Raw genomic sequence first — 17714 nt, forward strand, 5'->3', positions numbered from 1 at the left:
TTCAGATTATTCTATGAACATAGTACTCTCCCAGGCATTGGAAAAAAATTTAAAAAGAGTATAATACAGGCCCCTCCTTTAGAAAGATTATAATCTAAACAAAGAAAAACTTTTTCCCTGGAGACATTGTTTTGAAAGATTTCCTAACAATTTCTCTCTCATGTTTTATTATTCAAAGATAAAAATTATGCCAACTAGAGCTTCTGACTAATATGAAATAATTTATATTTATTCATTCTTGGGGATACAAGGGTGAAAAGATCCCAGTTCCTGACCTTGACCTGACCTAGTGAGGGAGAAGACAGGCAATTGATTATGTTGTAAAATGGCAAGTTCTACAACAGAGGACTGAGTTCTCCCAAGTCTTCACAGGAAAGTACTGATTAAGCTGAATCTTGAAAAATGATAATTTCCCTACGTTAAAGAAACAACATGAAGGCAGCCCTGGTGGCCCAGTGGTTTAGTGCCTGCCTTCGGCCCAGGGCGTGATCCTGGAGACCCGGGATCGAGTCCCACGTCGGACTCCCTGTATGGAGCCTGCTTCTCCCTCTGCCTGTGTTTCTGCCTCTCTCTCTCTCTCAATCTCTCTCTCTCTTTATGCTTCTCATGAATAAATAAGTAAAATCTTAAAAAAAAAAAAACAACATGAAAATGTGGGAAGGTATGAGAATTTTTCATAGCTCATAAAATAAAGGTTTGATTTGGAGGATGTGGTAGGGATGAGGTTGCAGAGGGGGGTAAAGACTTGATTACATAGCATGTTAAATGCCTAGATGATAAAAAATTATAAGGAGATATGATCAAATCTGCATTTTAGAAATATCACCCCAGTGGTTGTGTGGATGAACCAAAGAGCCAGGACAGGCTATGGCAGAAGTCCAGGTTGGATAATTAGAACTGAGGTAATGGTAGGAGGGATGAAAGTTTGAATAATTATGGCCACAAAGCAAAGCAACTATGTCTTCATGTGTTATTGTTATAACCAAACAAATTGCTTATTAACTTAAATGATACAAATATACAAAGGTAGTAGACAAGATGGATATGCTAAGCAGTATCTCAAGGCTCTCCTTTATATTCCCATAAACATTTTGCTATTCTTTTTTTTTTTTAAATCATGGGAGGCAGAGACAGAGAGAGAGAGACAGAGAGATGGAGATAGAGGCATAGGCAGAGGATCCCCACAGGGAGCCTGATGCAGAACTCAATCCCAGGACCCAGGATCACTACCTGAGTCAAAGGCATATGCTCAACCACTGAGCCACCCAGCACCCCAACATTTTGCCATTCTATGGAGCCAGAAGGGTTGAAGAATCTGAAGAAGCCAATTCCAGGGGTGAAAACACAGATGATGAATATCAGTGTAACAAGATATATCCGCATATATTCAAGTTAATAGGATTTTTTTTTTTAGAGAATATAGGTGTTTCTCTTATTGTGGTAATCATTTCACAATACATACATATATCAAATCATTACATTTTACACCTTAAACTTACACAATGTTACATGCCAATTTTACTTCATAACACTAGAAAAAAAGATTTTATTTGACTTGAACAAGAGAAAACTGAACATATTATTTATTCAGAATTGTGGATAATTGGTCCTGTAGTTTCATGGTCTGGGCATGTCTTCTACATGAACTTTAAGCCCCTGATACTTGGAAAGAGGTCCTTAGCAACCCAATACTTGGAAAGATGTCTTTGGCACCCTGTTGAGTCAAAAAATAGGCTACAAAGCTCAAGATCCATTAGGTAAACTTACATTGACCTTAATGTATGTATAATATACTTTGGAGTAGGGAAAATATCAGAATGATGTTCAATAAAATGTTAGCCATGTGTATCTCCTAAGGAGGTATTTCTGATGGTTATTTTCTTCTTTGTATGTTTGAATTATCAACAATAAGCATTAATATTTTAAAATAAAACCTATTTTAATTTTTAAATGACAATTACCCATACTAAACAAATTTAATTTTAAGCAGAAGTTTTTACGTTAAATAAATCTTTACCCAGTCTATTTGTAACTAAGTTAGACACAGATGATAACGTTTTTTAACCCTGACCATAGATTTAGTGTGTAATTACATTCTCTGATGATGCAGTACCTTACATTTTATTTTATATTCTTTTAAAAAATATTTTATTTAAAAATAAAAAATTAAAAAAAAATATTTTCTTTATTTGTGATAGACACAGAGAGAGGCAAATACACAGGCAGAGGGAGAGACAGGCTCCATGCCAGGAGCCCGATATGGGACTCGATCCTGGGGTCCCAGGATCGCGCCCTGCGCCAAAGACAGGCGCTAAACCGCTGAGCCACCCAGGATCCCGTACCTTGCATTTTAAAAAGATGTTTTCCACACTAAGAACAAGTTTAACGTTCACCATTCCACAGGATTTCTATTTTATTGTCAACGATATCAGAACTTGCGAATGGGAACAGTTTGATTGAAACTGATCGAACAGACGAAGTTGTTTGTGTAAACGGCACACACCACTTCCACTTTCCATATCCCTATGTTTACAAAGAGTAATTTCTCTCTCTCCTTTTTAAAAGTAAAACACGCTTGAACAAGGTGTAGTGGAAAGGGAGGTGGGCAGGGGGTTGGGGTGACTGGGTGATGGGCACTGAGGGGGGCACTTGACAGGATGAGCACTGGGTGATATGCTATATGTTGGCAAACTGAACTCCAATAAAAAAAATATTTCAAAAAAAAAAAGTAAAACAAGCTTGAACTGCATGACATTCTTCTTGGACAAACATTTCTGTCATTTTAATGTGTTTAAACTGTATTTAGGCAATGTGGAGGTGGCAACTATAATTTGTCTTCTAGGAACACTCTGTCCTGCCTAGTCACTACTCTCAACTGTTCCTTCAGGCTATAAGATCTTACATTGAGACTCTAAGAACACATTTTCAAATTCTAATGAAAATCTGCCCACAAAAATGTCTGTTTTATTTCTGGATCCCAGTTATATATTTTTTATTTTTCCCCAAAAAACTATGAGTAGCAGCACACATTTTTAAAAATTTGCTAATCAATAAGTATGAAAGTTATCTGTGTGCTGAAGACAACCAACAGTTGGTTCTAGAGTACATGGGTCATATGAGCATTGAGGGGGAGTTTGTTTGTTTATTTATTTATTTATGGTTTTTTGAGGGGGAGTTTAAAAAGTTTTTCCTTAATTTTGCAGTTCTCTGTGCTGCCTTCATAAGATTTTTAACACTCTTAAAATATGTTGTCAGTTCTCCTTATAAAAAGTGATAGTTGATTAGTATGCACAGCAATGCTGTTTCTTTTATACCATTACTTTGGAAGTTATTATTAAAGGATTCAATAGATGGAGATAATCATGCTGCAGCTAATTTGTGTTCAAAGAAGTAGTACTGTTAATTTGACACAAACCTGTAGTTATAATTAGCTTTAGTCCTGATCCTGTTTGAGGGCAGTGAGACATGTCACTTAAAAATATACACTTATAAAAAAATATGTCTATGTATGTATATATGTATGTGTGTGCATATGTGTTTCTATATACATACATATATAATCTTGCCCTTTGACTTGATGGTTTTATTAATGATAGCTTGGTGTAGGACCTGGGACTAGGGACAGAATAAATCAAATTTCCCAGATTTCATATTTCTAACAGCTAAATTGGAACTTCCCAACCTCAAATATCTTTGTAAGACTCTGAAATCAGTAGCAACAAAATAACTCCATTTGCTGCCCAAAAGTTTAACTGTTAAGTTCTAATAGTTGAGATTCTTCCTCTTTATTGCTACTTTGTTTTTGTTTTCGTTTTTAAGAAAACACAGATTTAAAAGATTCATAGAAGTATAGATCCCATACTTCACATTCTATTGCTTTGGTGATGTTCATTATTAATTGGACTCACAGAATCCTCATCTTCTGATTGCTTCAGGATAAAATTAATTTTAAGACTTTAACAATTTTTGTTTTTGCCACCATTGACACATAAAAAACTCCACGATGTTTTGATAACTTTCTGTTTAGAAAGTGTAGTAACTGGAGTAATCGCACTGTAATTTCAAAGGCATGGACACATCCCCACATACTGGTCAAGGACCACATTACATGTGATTTTCGGGCTTATGTCTATTTGAATGCTAGCTGAATTCTGGTAATTAGGGGGTGAAAAGCAAACACAAAGAATTTATAGAGTTATAAAAGAGCATTTAAAAATATTTCAGATACTCATAACACGAACATTTACTACTGATTCATGCTGGGATACTGAGAAAGTAACTGAAGCCGGAATGTATATTTGAAGCAAGAAAGGAGGTTAGCATAGTTGTGACACTGACAGTTGAGAAATATTCTATAATAAATATTCAGAATTATTGCTTTTAATGTTGTATATTAGATAGCATATATCATAACATAATATTATCAATAAAATGCTTTTGCTTGGATTAAAAAGGGCCAGAATTTTCTTCTGTGTTTTCTCATCTATGTGGCAAAAGAGAGTGTTTTCTGGGACACCTGGGGGGCTCAGCGGTTGAGCATCTGCCTTCAGCTCAGGTCATGATCCTGGAGTTTCAGACATTGGGGTCCCCGCGGGGAGCCTGTTTCTTCCTCTGTCTATGTCTCTGCCTCTCTCTGTGTCTCTCATGAATAAATAAATAAAATCTTTTTTTAAAAAAGAGAGTTTTTTCTTCTATCTCACTCACTTTGGGCTAGGCTCATACACAACTAAGATAACAGAAGAAAGACTTTTTATAATGCAATTAAAAAAAACTGTTAAGGGCTCAATTATGTCTTCCCAAAATCATATCCTGAAGTCTAACCCCCAGTACCTCAGAATATGGCCATATTTGGAGATAGGGCCTTATTTTTAAATTTTTTATTATTTTAAAAATATTTTATTTATTTGACAGAGAGAGAGAGAGAGAGAGAGAGAGAGAGAGAGAGAGAGAAAATATGCACAAGCAGGTAGGGGAAGAAGCAGGATTTGCACCGAGCAGGGAGTACAACTTGGGGCTTGATCCCAGCACCCCAGGATCATGACCCAAGTTGAAGGCAGACACTTAACTCACTGAGCCACCCAGTCACCCCTGAAATAGAGCTTTAAAGAATTAAAGTAGACTGAGTTTAAATGGGTGAGCCCCAACCCTATATGACCAGTGTCTTTACAAGGAGACTAGGACACAAAGAACACAGGGACCAAGGAATGGCCCTGTGATCAGCCAGGGAGAAGGAGGCAATCTGTAAACCAAGGAGAGGTCTCGAAAGAAACCAAAACTGTCAACACCTTGGTGTCTGACTTCTAGCCTCCAGAATTTAGAGAAAATAATTTTCTGTTGGTTATGCCACCTAGTCTGTGATATTTTGTTATGGAAGCCCTACCAAATGAATACAGAAACACATTCTTGATTTTTCAAACTTAAAATCAAAATGCAACACAATTTCTCCTAGTGAAAACGTGTCTTCTCTCTTCCCTCAACAGCCATCCTCATCTTTGTAAATGTCAAGTCAGAAAACTAGTGGTGATCACCCAACATTCCTCCTGTTTTCTGATCCCCTACAAACCATCCATTGCAACCCTGCTAGTCTTATCCCCAAAAGTATGTTTTGAACCTATTTTCTTCACTTTACCACCATCACCACTACTGTAGTCCCCACCACTATTAATTCACTTGAATTATTGCAAAGCCTCCTAAATAACTTCATCCACTTCACCCTCCTCTACTTCAGCAGTCCTGTCCACTTCAGCAGCAAAAGTCACCTTTTTCTTTTTAAAGATTTATTTATTTATTTGAGAGAGAGTGGGGGTGGGAGGCCAGAGGGAGAGAATCTCCAGCAGACTCCCCGCTGAGTGCAGAGCCCAATGTAGGGCTTGATCTCAAGACCCCAAGATCATGATCTGAGCCAAAACCAAAAGTCAGATGCTCAACCAACTGAGCCACCCAGATGTCCCCAAAAGTAATCTTTTTTAACACTTAAAATTATTGCCCCTCTCTCCTGGCTTAACCCTCTTGAACAATAGTTGCAATAAAACCCTTTAATATGATCTACTTGACCTAGCCTCTGACTATCATCAAACATATCTCGTGCCCCTGAACTCTATCTACTCTTATTTTCTTTCAATTCCTGGAAAATGCCAAGTTCCTTCCTCCCTCAAAGGCTTCACTTTGCTTCCTCCATTTAGAATGTTTTCTCATCTCTCTTTCCATAAGGCTTGACCCTTCTCTTTGCTTTTTAGATTTTATTTATTTATTTATTTGTGTGTGAGAGAGAGAACAAACACAAGCAGGGGGAGCGGCAGGAGGATGGAAAGGGAGAATAAGGCTCCCGTGGAACAGAGAGCCTGATGCAGGGCTCCATCCCAGGACCCTGGGATCATGATTTGAGCCAAAGGCAGACGCATAACTGACTGAGCCACCCAGGTGCTCCTGTTTTCAATTTTAATAGTAACTCCTCTATTGAAGCCTTCACTGTCCATTCTATTTCAATGACTTACTCTATTCTCCATTTCTATCTTTTATTTATCTCCTTGATATTTTTACAGTTTGAAGTACTTTTATTCGGTGCCTACTTGTTTTATATATATCTTACTAGAAGAGGGAAGACAGCACAAGAGTAGGTGTTCAGTAATGATTTGTTCAAGAATCTTACAGATCTGCCTGTCTTTTGTACATTTCAGGTGGAGGCCATAATGCTAGGTCAAAGACCAAGAAGATGAGATAAACACTGGGCCCATGAAATTGTATGAAAAGATGGAGGGACTCACTGAGGGGCTGAAGTAAATGTAGAGGGGTAACTGCTTGATTGAACACTCTGAACTTGGAAGGCAGGAGTGGGGAAAATGACTGAAGGAGGTTTGTCCAGTTGTCCCCTCACGGCAGAACCTATGATCTGGCGGCAATTGGTGACAAATTCTATCAAAGTTAACAATAAAAAGACTAACATTTGCACACATTCCATTTCTCCATTTTTTGGAATTTAGGTTGTTTTTAACTTTTGCTATTAGAAATCACAATATCACAATAAAAATCTTTGTTCATAATTTTATTTTCTGCCTCTTTGTTTTTATCTATTTCTCCTATTAGAATTGGGACATGGCACACAGTGGGTGCTCACAATAAAGATTTGTTAACTACATCTTGTATTTTCTTAGGACAGAGTCCAGGTGCAATATAATACAGATAAATAGTTTAGTACAATGTCTCATAACAGATATTGTTAACTATTGCTGAGTGAAATTTACTAGCTCTTGAAATATTACTGGCAAATTTATTGATAAAAAGGTTGTGATAATTTATGCTACCAATACTATTAATAAATTAATTCAATAATTTTTTTGAGTATTTGCTGTAGATTAGGAACTGTTCAAGATACTTAGAATAGAGCACTGAGTAAAACAGACAAAATTCCTGCCTTTATTGAGTTTTCATTGCAGTGGAGGAGACAAAAGTTATATATCTATCTATATAACACAGCTGACCCTTGAACAATGTAGGGGTTACGGATCACCTGCAGAATCCATGTATAACTTTTGACTTCCCCAAATACTTAATTACTAGCCTACTGTTGACCAGAAGCCTTACCAATAACATCAACAGTTGATTAACACATATTTTGTATGTTATATGTACTATATTCTGTATTCCTACAATAAAGTAAGCTATGGAAAAGAAAATTTAAAAAGTAAAAAGTCATAAGGAAAATATATTTACAGTACATTATCATGAGGAATTCATGTAAGTGGACTCATGCAGTTCAAACTTGTGCTATTCAAGGCAAGCTGTATATATAGATTGTATATAATTGATTATTTTAAAAGATATCGATATATGACATACAATATAATAAATATTATACATTTATGTATTATACAATAGAATATCAGGTAGTGATCATGGATATGAAATAAAATAAAGCATGGTAAGATTCTAGAGAGTTGGGGGTAGTATATGGATAGGATGGTCAAGGAAGACTAGAGAAATGACCAGTAGAGACATAAATGGAAGTGAGGTGAGATCCAGTGCAAGCAGTGTGTCTGGATGGAAAGGAAAAAAGGGTAGAGTGTGACAGAATGAATATCTATTTTAGTGGTCTTTCAACAGTCTGGGCATTATTATTATTATTATTAATGAAAATAACACAATAAGTAAAAGGTATTTTACATTTCTTCTAAATTAAAATTACATCATTATTGGTGAGATGAAATGCTAAATAGCTAATATCTTCTAAACACTTGCCAGGTACAGTGCACTGTACATGTTACCTTATTAAATCCTCACAACCCAGTGAAATATGGATCATCAACATTCCCCACCTATAGAAATTGTGATTGAGAGGTAATTTTCTATAAAACAGACCATTAATAAATGTCTTTAGGTATCTTTGAGAAGATAGAAGGACAGAAGTCTGAGATGGTCTGTAGCCTCAGGCTCTGAATCCATAGAAACCAGCACCAGAAGCCATACTCATTTATCTAATGCTGCTTTTATACAACAAATTTACATTATCCAAACTACCCTCTGAACCGACACCTGTCTTAACTTAAAGGTTGTTTTCTAAGTTCTTGCACCATAGTTTCATAGGTTTATAAGGTTAAAACAAATATCTAGAAATGTCCTTTCCACTTTCTAACAAGCAAGACTCATCTTTAAAAATATTCCAAAGATGCATCCATATGGCAGGGATAGCTGTCCACTAATTCATGCTTTCTCTTCCATAGTTTAAAGGAGCACCTGGCAGGGTGCCTGGGTGGCTCAGTCAGTTAAGCATCTGCCTTCAGCTCAGGTCAAGATCAGGGTCCTGGGACTGAGCACCGCACTGGGCTCCCTGCTCGATGGGTAGCCTGCTTTTCTCTCTCCACTGCTTGTGCTCTTGCATTCTCTCTCTCTCAAATAAATAAATAAATCTTAAAAAAAAAAAAAGAAGAAGAAGTACCTGGGAACTCAGACTGTAGTGTTTCCCAGGTCCTTTGTATCTAGGTATGTGGTTCTTGCAAATGTTATTGGTGCAGAAGTGGTATGTGGCATCTCCCCAACAAGGGTTTTTTCTAAAATTTTTTTTTAAGATTTATTTATTTATTTATGATAGACATAGAGAGAAAGAGAGGCAGAGATACAGGAGGAGGGAGAAGCAGGCTCCATGCCGGGAGCCCGACGCGGGACCCGATCCCGGGACTCCAGGATCTTGCCCTGGGCCAAAGGCAGGCGCCAAACCACTGAGCCACCCAGGGATACCCCCCAACAAGGGTTTTAAGGAGCTCCCTGTGCCTCCATCTCCCAAGGTTCCTAGAAATCAGCTTCATCACTCATTAGGAACACTCAATTGGGCTGTTAAAATATAAAATAAAATATACTTCCATTATATTAAGCCACTCAAGTTTTAGTGTTTATTTGTTGCAATGTCAAGTACACATCTTAAAGATATCAGATCCCACAATTTCCCCCTTTAATGATATATTGAGACATCAAATCCTTTAGGTAAAAAGACAACAAAAGTCCAGGGCAATGAAGTTATCAAAATCTTAGAGATATCAGATCCCACAATCTCCCCCTTTAATGATATATTGAGACATCAAATCCTTTAGGTAAAAAGACAACAAAAGTCCAGGGCAATGAAGTTATCAAAATAAAAACATATGTTTTTGTTAGTATCCCACCACTCCCAATATGGAAATTATGCCTTCTTTACTTAAGTATCTTGACATTTTTATGCTTGTTTCTATAATACATTGTTGTGGGTTGAATTGAATCCCCCAAAGATATGCTTCACTCTAAATTCTAGTACCTGAAAATGTGACCTTATTTGGAAAGAGGGTCTTTGCAGATGTAATTCAGTTAAAAAGAGGTCATAATGGATCAGGGTGGACCTTAACCCAATGAATGGTGTCCTTATAAAAGGGAAATTTGGACATGGACACACCAGGAAGAACATCATACAGAGATGGAGGCAGAGATTAGAGTGATGCATGGACAAATGAAGAAATACCAAAGATTGTCAGCAACCCCCATAAGTTAAAAATGTATGGAGAATATTCTCCTGGGAGACCTCAAGAGAGAACCAATCCTGCTGCCACACTGATTGCCAACTTCCAGTCTCCATAACTGTGAGACAGCAAATCTGTTTTAATTCATCCAATTAATGATACTTTGTTATGGCAGCTGTGAGAAAATAATACACATACACATTCTAGCACAGACATTTCCTAATCTGAAATTGATTTTTCAATGAAATAAAGAAACATGGTTTATTGAGGAAAGCTTCCTGAGTTCTCAACATTCACTCTGATGTCACAGGTTCTAGCAAAGTCTAGCAAAATTTCAGGAGTACCTTGTTTCAAGTTTTCCTCATTTTTAAGAGATTGTTATGAACACTGCCCGAGGAAAGCCAGATTCCGTTTTTATGAAGCAAGGACTCCAGTCACATGCATGCACTGCTTAATTTTCTCTGAATGAAGGAGGCCCTGCACTGTGTAGTTATCTTTCAGGCAGAGCGCAGAAAGCGATGGCAGCCATCACACCAGGAGCCTGAACTGGTGGTGCAGATACATTTGCCAGCTGGTTCAGTCATCGCTATGAATATACCTGGCATCCTCAGATTAGCTCCCGTTGAGGCTAAGCGTATAAGAAAAGGTTTCACCCGTCTTTGTATTCGGATTTGTGATGTGTATCTGCCACTCCAAATTCTCTTTGTAAAAAGGAAGCATGAACTAATAGACTGGAGCCTCTAGGGAGAAAGCCAAATCAGCAAACGGAGAGATTTTTCTTCACCAAAATGCCATTCAGCGCGCAGAACCTTTGTTACAAGACACGCAAAACACTCCCAACCGCCGTGGCCAACTCCAACTTCTGTATTTGGCATTTTCCTCCAAGCAACGCAAAGCAGCAACACTGCGCAGGCGCGCGAGTCGAGGTGCCCTGGGAGGATTCCAGCGCAGGCGCGTGGACCGGGAAGTGGGCGGGCTCGTGCGCGTGCTCCGTAGCTCACTTCCGGCCTGCCCCTCCCCCCTCCCCGCGTACCTACCTTCCCCCTTTCCCTTCTCCTCCCCAGTCTCTTCCCCAACTCTCCCCACCCCTCGCGCTCTCCGCCCCGCTTGCCGCCTGTCCCTCCCCGCCCGCTCCATCCGGGTCGCTGACGGCTGTCTCTGGACTGGACAGCGGCGGCTGCTGTTTTTCTCTAGGTACCCGGTAAAGTTTCACAGGAGCCGAGGAGGGGAGCCGCGGAGCAGCAGCACGGACGCGGGAGGAGCTCTGGTGTTCGCCGCCGGCGGCTGAAGGAGGAAGGTCCAGGAGCTGGAGACTTGCCTCAGCTGCCGCGCTGCCTCACTCTCTGGGGAGACGCCGCCCCCCGTCGCCCTGGGCTTCCCCTGCCGTGAGGGGCTGGGTGAGTCGTTGCCCCGGTGGGTTCGGGGGCGTGTGACGGCGTTAGGGAGGGGGCAGGCCGGGCCGGGCGGATACAGGCCGGCTTGGCGCTGGGTGCTTTCTCAGCGCTTCTTCAGGGTGGGGGGCGGGGGGCGCGGACGGCGGGGGATCTCGGGCCGGGGGGCTGGAATGTCGCACCTCCTTGGGGAAGGGCCTCCCTCGGATTGAGGGCCGCCGAACTGCGGACCCTGTCGGTGGCCTCTGCGGCTGCTGCGAGCGGGCGGCTGCCGTGGTTGGCCGGTCGGCCCGCGGGGCTGGGTGTGTACGGACGATTTCTCTCTCCTGGTTCCCGTGAGCTGATCCGAGTGCCTGTTCGGGGGATGATGGGAATAAAGTGCTTCTCATTCCCCTACCTGTTGCTAGCGAGAGGACGCCTTTTTCGTATCTTCTGACTTTTTAAAAGAAAAGGATGATTAACCCTCATGCGCTAAAATATTTGAGGTATTTTTCTATCCTCTGTTCTTAAAAAAAAAAAAAAAAAAAAGGTTAGACAATGCAGAACTCTTAGGAACCATCGAGTTCCGATGTCCCAAAAGAATAAAACCAAACTTTTCTGAATGGATAGGTCACGGAATGGACAGCTTTGGTAATAGCTAGCCCGAACGTAGGAAAGTTGGATTTTGAAACTTCTCAGGTTCTGTGTAAGGAATGTGGGTGACTACAGCGGGAATAAGGCTGACTTCCTGTGATTGTTATTTAGTAACGTGATGTGTTTAAAAATCTGTGTGGGTTTGCATGAAATGGACTCTTTGATAGGCATCTTTACAAGGGAAGAAATCTTCAGTGTACTGGAAAGTTCTACAGATTTCGCCACCAGACTATTAATGTCCCATCCCCCCATTCCTGTTCTTGAAAAATCGGCAGTACTGGGGTTATTTGCAGTTTTGGTTTTTTTTTTCCCGTTTCCAAATACTTGTCTCAGAGGTGTAGATAGATACAGATTGCCCACGGGAAATATTTTTCAGTCAGTTACCATTCGTAATAGAAAATGTTGAATTGGGGAGAGCATCTTGATATTTAAACCGCGTATTTTCTTTTGTGAGTATGTATTATGTAGGTTTAGTTTTAAAATTAAGTGGTGAGGTCGGAGTATTACTATTTTGATCTGTAAAATGTCTTGGGAGACGATTGTCTTAAAATTGAGGTTTGAAGAGAGAACCGTGCTGTTCTATAGGGCTTGTTAGTGTGAATAATTGGAAGATTATTTAAATTGTGGGAAGTTTAAAGTTTCCATTATTGGTTTTATTTCTGTTACAAATAACTTCAGTTTGCTGATGCAGAGGTGGGTATTTAAAGGCTTAATTATGTTAGGCTTTGAGGGGGATTGCAGGGTTTTGTTTGTGTAGTTGGCACAGTTTTTCACTGTGTATATATTGATTTGGGGGTAGTGGGTAGATGTTTTATTTCTTAGAATGAAATGATTTCACAAGGTAGCAACTCTAGTAATAGGTTTTAAATTTTGCAAAGAATTGTGGAGAGAATTTTTTTTGTAAATGATTCTATATATTTCTAAAAATACAGTTGTTTGGTTTCTGAAACCGGATGATACTTATGTAGCATCTGATAAAATAGGTTCCATGTTTACTATGTAGTAATTACTGTAGCATAGCACTTGAGAGAATAATTATATGTGTTTTCCTTGAAGTCATATTAACTTTTTTTGTATCTCTTCAGACATAGGGATACCTCCAACTTTCCAGTGTTTCAGAAGGAAGGTTTTTATTGAAACTGGAAGACCAAAAGAATTACAAACATGTTGTGCTGGGGAAATGCATCTTTTGGACAGCTAGGTTTGGGTGGAATTGATGAAGAAATTGTGCTAGAGCCCAGAAAAAGTGACTTTTTTATAAATAAAAAGGTCCGAGATGTGGGATGTGGACTCAGACATACTGTATTTGTACTGGATGATGGAACAGTGTACACATGTGGATGTAATGATCTAGGACAGCTGGGTCATGAAAAATCCAGAAAGAAACCAGGTAAGTTGAAAATTTTGTTTGCTCTTTCTAATAATTATATCATCTAAGTTTGAAATGTCAAGGAATTTCTTTAGTACTAGACCTATGTTTTTTATTAAGCTTTAAAAGCAGAGCTGGAGTTAAATATATCCTTTACAATTGCATGCTTCTAAGTAATTCAATTACTTCGTGGTTTCTATTTTTTTAAACTGTTGTTATAAACCCTTATTGTATGAAGCTTTGGTTTTAGAATATAATTATTATGTAAAACAATAGAGAAAACTCAGCATGCCATGTGGATACCTTTTCTTTTGGACAGATTATATAGGTATAGAGCATATATGTAGGTCCTGTTTAATAAGTACTATTCAGCTACCTTGGCAGATTTTAAATGCATGATCTATCATGTTATTTTCAATACATCAGAAAGAAAAGTAAATAAGATGGAAGGTTGCCTAAAATATATCCTCATTTTCCTATTGTTCTCCCTATTGTTGTATTTTAAAAACAAAATTTTATTTGGTTTAGTTAGAAATATCTTTTATTCCCCTAATTTCCTATTTTCAAGTAGAAGCACTAGCTATTAAAAGTTTTGTGACTATAACATGCCCTGATTTTGTAGTTGTCGTATAAGCCAAATGTAGAATAATTTTTAGTGTATAACGAGAATTTTGAGGGATTTGTTCACAAATCATGTTCTCTTTCTAGATATACAGACGTATTTTAAAACAAGATTATTACCACACTTAGAAATACTGTTAAGTGAATTTTGCTCTTAATTAATGATTACTAAAAGTTAATTTTTAAGGTGGGTAAATTCAGATAGGGCCTCCGCTGTACTGATTTATAGTTTCTTCTTTTAACTTTAACAATAATGGCACTTAAGTATTTTCTGTGGAATTATTTTTCTTTACCACTTCATTATTTAAGTGGCTTCTATTGTTAGTCTACTTTTGAGAGGTAAATGTAGGTATAAAATAGTAAAATATTAAATATTAAATTAAAGCATGTTATTCATCTTCCATATCATCTCACTACCATGCCAAACCTCACCTTTCTAACTTGTAAATCCTGTATAGTTTCCATCCTTTCTTTTTGGTAGGATCTTAATCTTTTTCCTTCTGCCTTAATTTGTAATTTAAATCTTTTGGATGAATGGTAGCAGTCCTTAATACAGTAGGTTTAATAATTGCAGAATTCAAGGTAAAGTGGCAGCTGTCTTATATTCTACCTCACTAAGAATGTTTTATGGAATCTTACCAGAATTTCATAATCTTAGGTATTGAGGTTGTGGTATGTAGACAATGGTAATTTATTGATATGTATTTGCTATCACTGCTTCAGAGGTGGATGTATCCTTTACTTTTTTTGCTTAGCTTGGAATGCTGCCTCAAGTTGAGATTTTCATGGTTTTGGGGCTATTGCCTTTTTTATACTTGACATGCTCCACAGAAATAATTGAACATATCTCTGTATTGCTTTAGTAATTTCTGACAGGCCACAGGACAAGTAAAAGGTACAAAGCCAGTACAAAGAAATTGGTAATGTGGTTACTGAAATTTACTAAAGTTTAAATTTTTTAAATGTTACTGAGCATCTGTTTTGTGTCCAGGACAGGGTAGACACTGTGCATTAGTAGGATGTGTCTTTATCAGCTTTTAACTCTATAGGTAAGATTCTGAGAAACTTAACTAGCCAGAAGAGGGTTTTTTGTGGTCATGTTGACATTGTGATGATTGCATTGTGACATTTATATCACCGTATTGGTTTATTTTGGAAACGTTATTTGGTAATATAAAGTTGGGAGGGTGGGTTTACCTAACTTACAGTAACTCTTCAGGATTGAAGAGGTATTGTCCTGGGCACATTTATGGACTAGAAAAGTGAAAAAGTCATGAATTTTGTCTTCGAAAAATTTGCAGCCTGATTTGGGAGATATGGCATACATAAATGAAATAGCTGGAGAAGATTGACAGTTGACATGATATGATAGTGTCCCTGAAACTGGGAAATTTAAATAATAGGAAATGTCATTGTGGGATAGATTGAAGATTTCTGGAAGAAAATAAAGTCTTAATTTTAATTCAACCACTGATCACATATGTAGTCAGAAAGTAAGTCTGGAACTGAAATAGTTTTTAGTTGTATAGGAGAGGAGCCTGATCTTGAGAAAAGCTTTTTACTGGAAATCCAGGTTCAGTAACACATTGAAGTATATATGAATTACAGAGTTAGGAGAAAGTAAAAGTTCAAAAGGTAGCAGTTGCTCTGATAGGGACTTTTTTAACCTCAGTTTTGATTTAAGGTGTTTGAGTGGAAACCTCTAATGTTTTTAAATAAAATTATTTCCCTTGGGAATAAATCTTTAATGATTTAAATGTACTCCTTCCCCAACTTTTTTTTTTTAATTTGTGAGTTTAAGACCTGAATTGGAAGGTAAAGAGTTCTTATTTAATTGGTTTTAAAGTTTTCTGTTAATTGAGTGAGTCTGATTTTGTAGAACCATGTAATAAACATAATTCATTTCATCAGAGCTTTGAACTGACAATATAGAAAGGAGGGAGCTAGGAATTGTTTCCTTATAGATAACTGGCTTTTTAAACATATTAAATATTTTGTAATAAGGAGTGAGAGAGAAAGGTGGCTTCATTCATTAAGGATAAGCTAATCTTGAGAGTTATACTGTAGTAAATAGATTCAGCCTACCTATTGGGAGAGGTTTCCATCCTGAAAATTTTAGGAACCGCATAGGAAAGGCTCACTGATACTCTTTATTATATACCAAGAGTACAGATTGTGTCCATGTTCATCTCCGTTCTCTTGTATATGTATGCCCCTTGCTATCACTATGAGCTCTTTTTGATAATTTCCAGAGGGGTGAACATCTGTTTCACTTTTGTGTATGTATTTTTCCTTCATAAAAAATTTTTAAAACTCTTTTATAGCTAGTGGCTCTTCATTTCTTAATTCATAGCTAACAGGTAAATATATCTGATCTTTAATATGCTAGACCGGTTTATCTAAGTAAATTGTTTTATATTTCCTTCCAAATTCATTTCTGAATATTTTAAGTATAGGAAGTGTACTTTTTTCTTTTAACAAGATCATTTGTTCATTGTATATTCAATAATAGGTATTATTTTTGGTAACCATAGTCCTAATGTTTTGCACATCTACTTCCATTTGTTTCATGTTAGAAACAGTACTAAATATTTTTTGACCATAAATTTGTAAATAATATGATGTAGTCCTCTTAGAGATGATTGTTTGATAGCTTTTCATGGTTTACAGAGTTCTTTCAGTTAGATTATCTCATTTAATCCTCATAACAGTCTTGTAGCTAGGACAGGTGTTATAGTCCCCATTTTCCAAATGAGGAAAACTGAAGTAAAATGAGATTAAAAGACTGACAGTAGGCTGACAGTGTTAAGGGAGCACTCTAAATCCTGTGGTTTTATCTTTATCCCATGAAGGTTTTCCCATGCCATATTTAGATGATTAAACAATGTTTATTCACCTAGGAGGAAACTAGTTTTCATCAGTATTTTAATGTAATTCTGAGGTTTAAAAAAAAAACTCTTAAAATTTTACTCATTATAATTAATGTTACACAATGAAGATACCATGTTTTACTATCTCCTCCCTTCTGATGTGTAAATTCAGAAAGAAGCCATTTTAGGAACTGTATAAGAAGGTTGAGAGTTGTGTTTTCAGGATGTAATATCGTGCCAACATAAACTAAAAATTCAAATATATATATTTTATTCCTGAACTGAAGACTAACTTGATTTGCAAAGTCAGTGGCAGATTAAGTTTTAAATAGTATGATAAACATGTTGTAGCTTATGTTCAACTCTTCTACAGAAGTTGTAAAGATGATGAGCATTGATTGTTTCCTATATTCCAAAATGGTGATTTCTACTGTAAGGTCAAGTCCAATGAAAGCATTTTGGTCATATTAACAGTAGTTACATGCTTGCCTTTTTGCTTCATCATTTTCTGACTTGCTCTCTCTGTTCATAAAACATAAATCTTTACATGAACTCCTTAAAATATAGTCAATTTAAAATAATAGGAAAATAAATGTATAAATATGTGAAATAAAATTACTCACTTTGAGAGAAGATTAAAAGTACCAAATTATCCCACATATTTCTTATTAAACCAAAGCATATAATATCAAAGAAGCTTATTTTGTTTTATAACTCTTAGTTTTCATGATACCTTCTAAGGATGAGAAGGATATGGATGATATGAAGACTTGAAAAAAGTAATTACTTGGGACAGGAATGGAGGCTTGTTTTGGACACTTTACTTTGAGGAAGGTTAGTGCCCAAGAAT

At 37.3% G+C, this 17714-nt stretch overlaps 1 protein-coding gene across 4 annotated transcripts in view; it reads left to right on the forward strand.

Annotated features, from left to right (window-relative positions):
- Window positions 1-11050: 11050 nt before the first annotated feature.
- Window positions 11051-17714, forward strand: part of HERC4 (HECT and RLD domain containing E3 ubiquitin protein ligase 4) — a 133816-nt gene continuing 127152 nt past the window's right edge. For 2 of the 4 annotated variants that reach the window (XM_041747160.1, XM_041747161.1), the window contains exons 1-2: window positions 11059-11377; window positions 13090-13394. In XM_041747160.1, the coding sequence (XP_041603094.1) occupies window positions 13169-13394 (226 nt within the window). In that variant the 5' untranslated portion in view covers window positions 11059-11377; window positions 13090-13168. Of the gene's footprint in view, window positions 11378-13089; window positions 13395-17714 lie in introns of those variants that run through there. The other 2 variants (XR_005986596.1, XM_041747162.1) reach the window with 2 other exon arrangements.

This window comes from Vulpes lagopus, chromosome 3 (assembly GCF_018345385.1).
Source record: "Vulpes lagopus strain Blue_001 chromosome 3, ASM1834538v1, whole genome shotgun sequence".
Taxonomy (NCBI): domain Eukaryota; kingdom Metazoa; phylum Chordata; class Mammalia; order Carnivora; family Canidae; genus Vulpes; species Vulpes lagopus.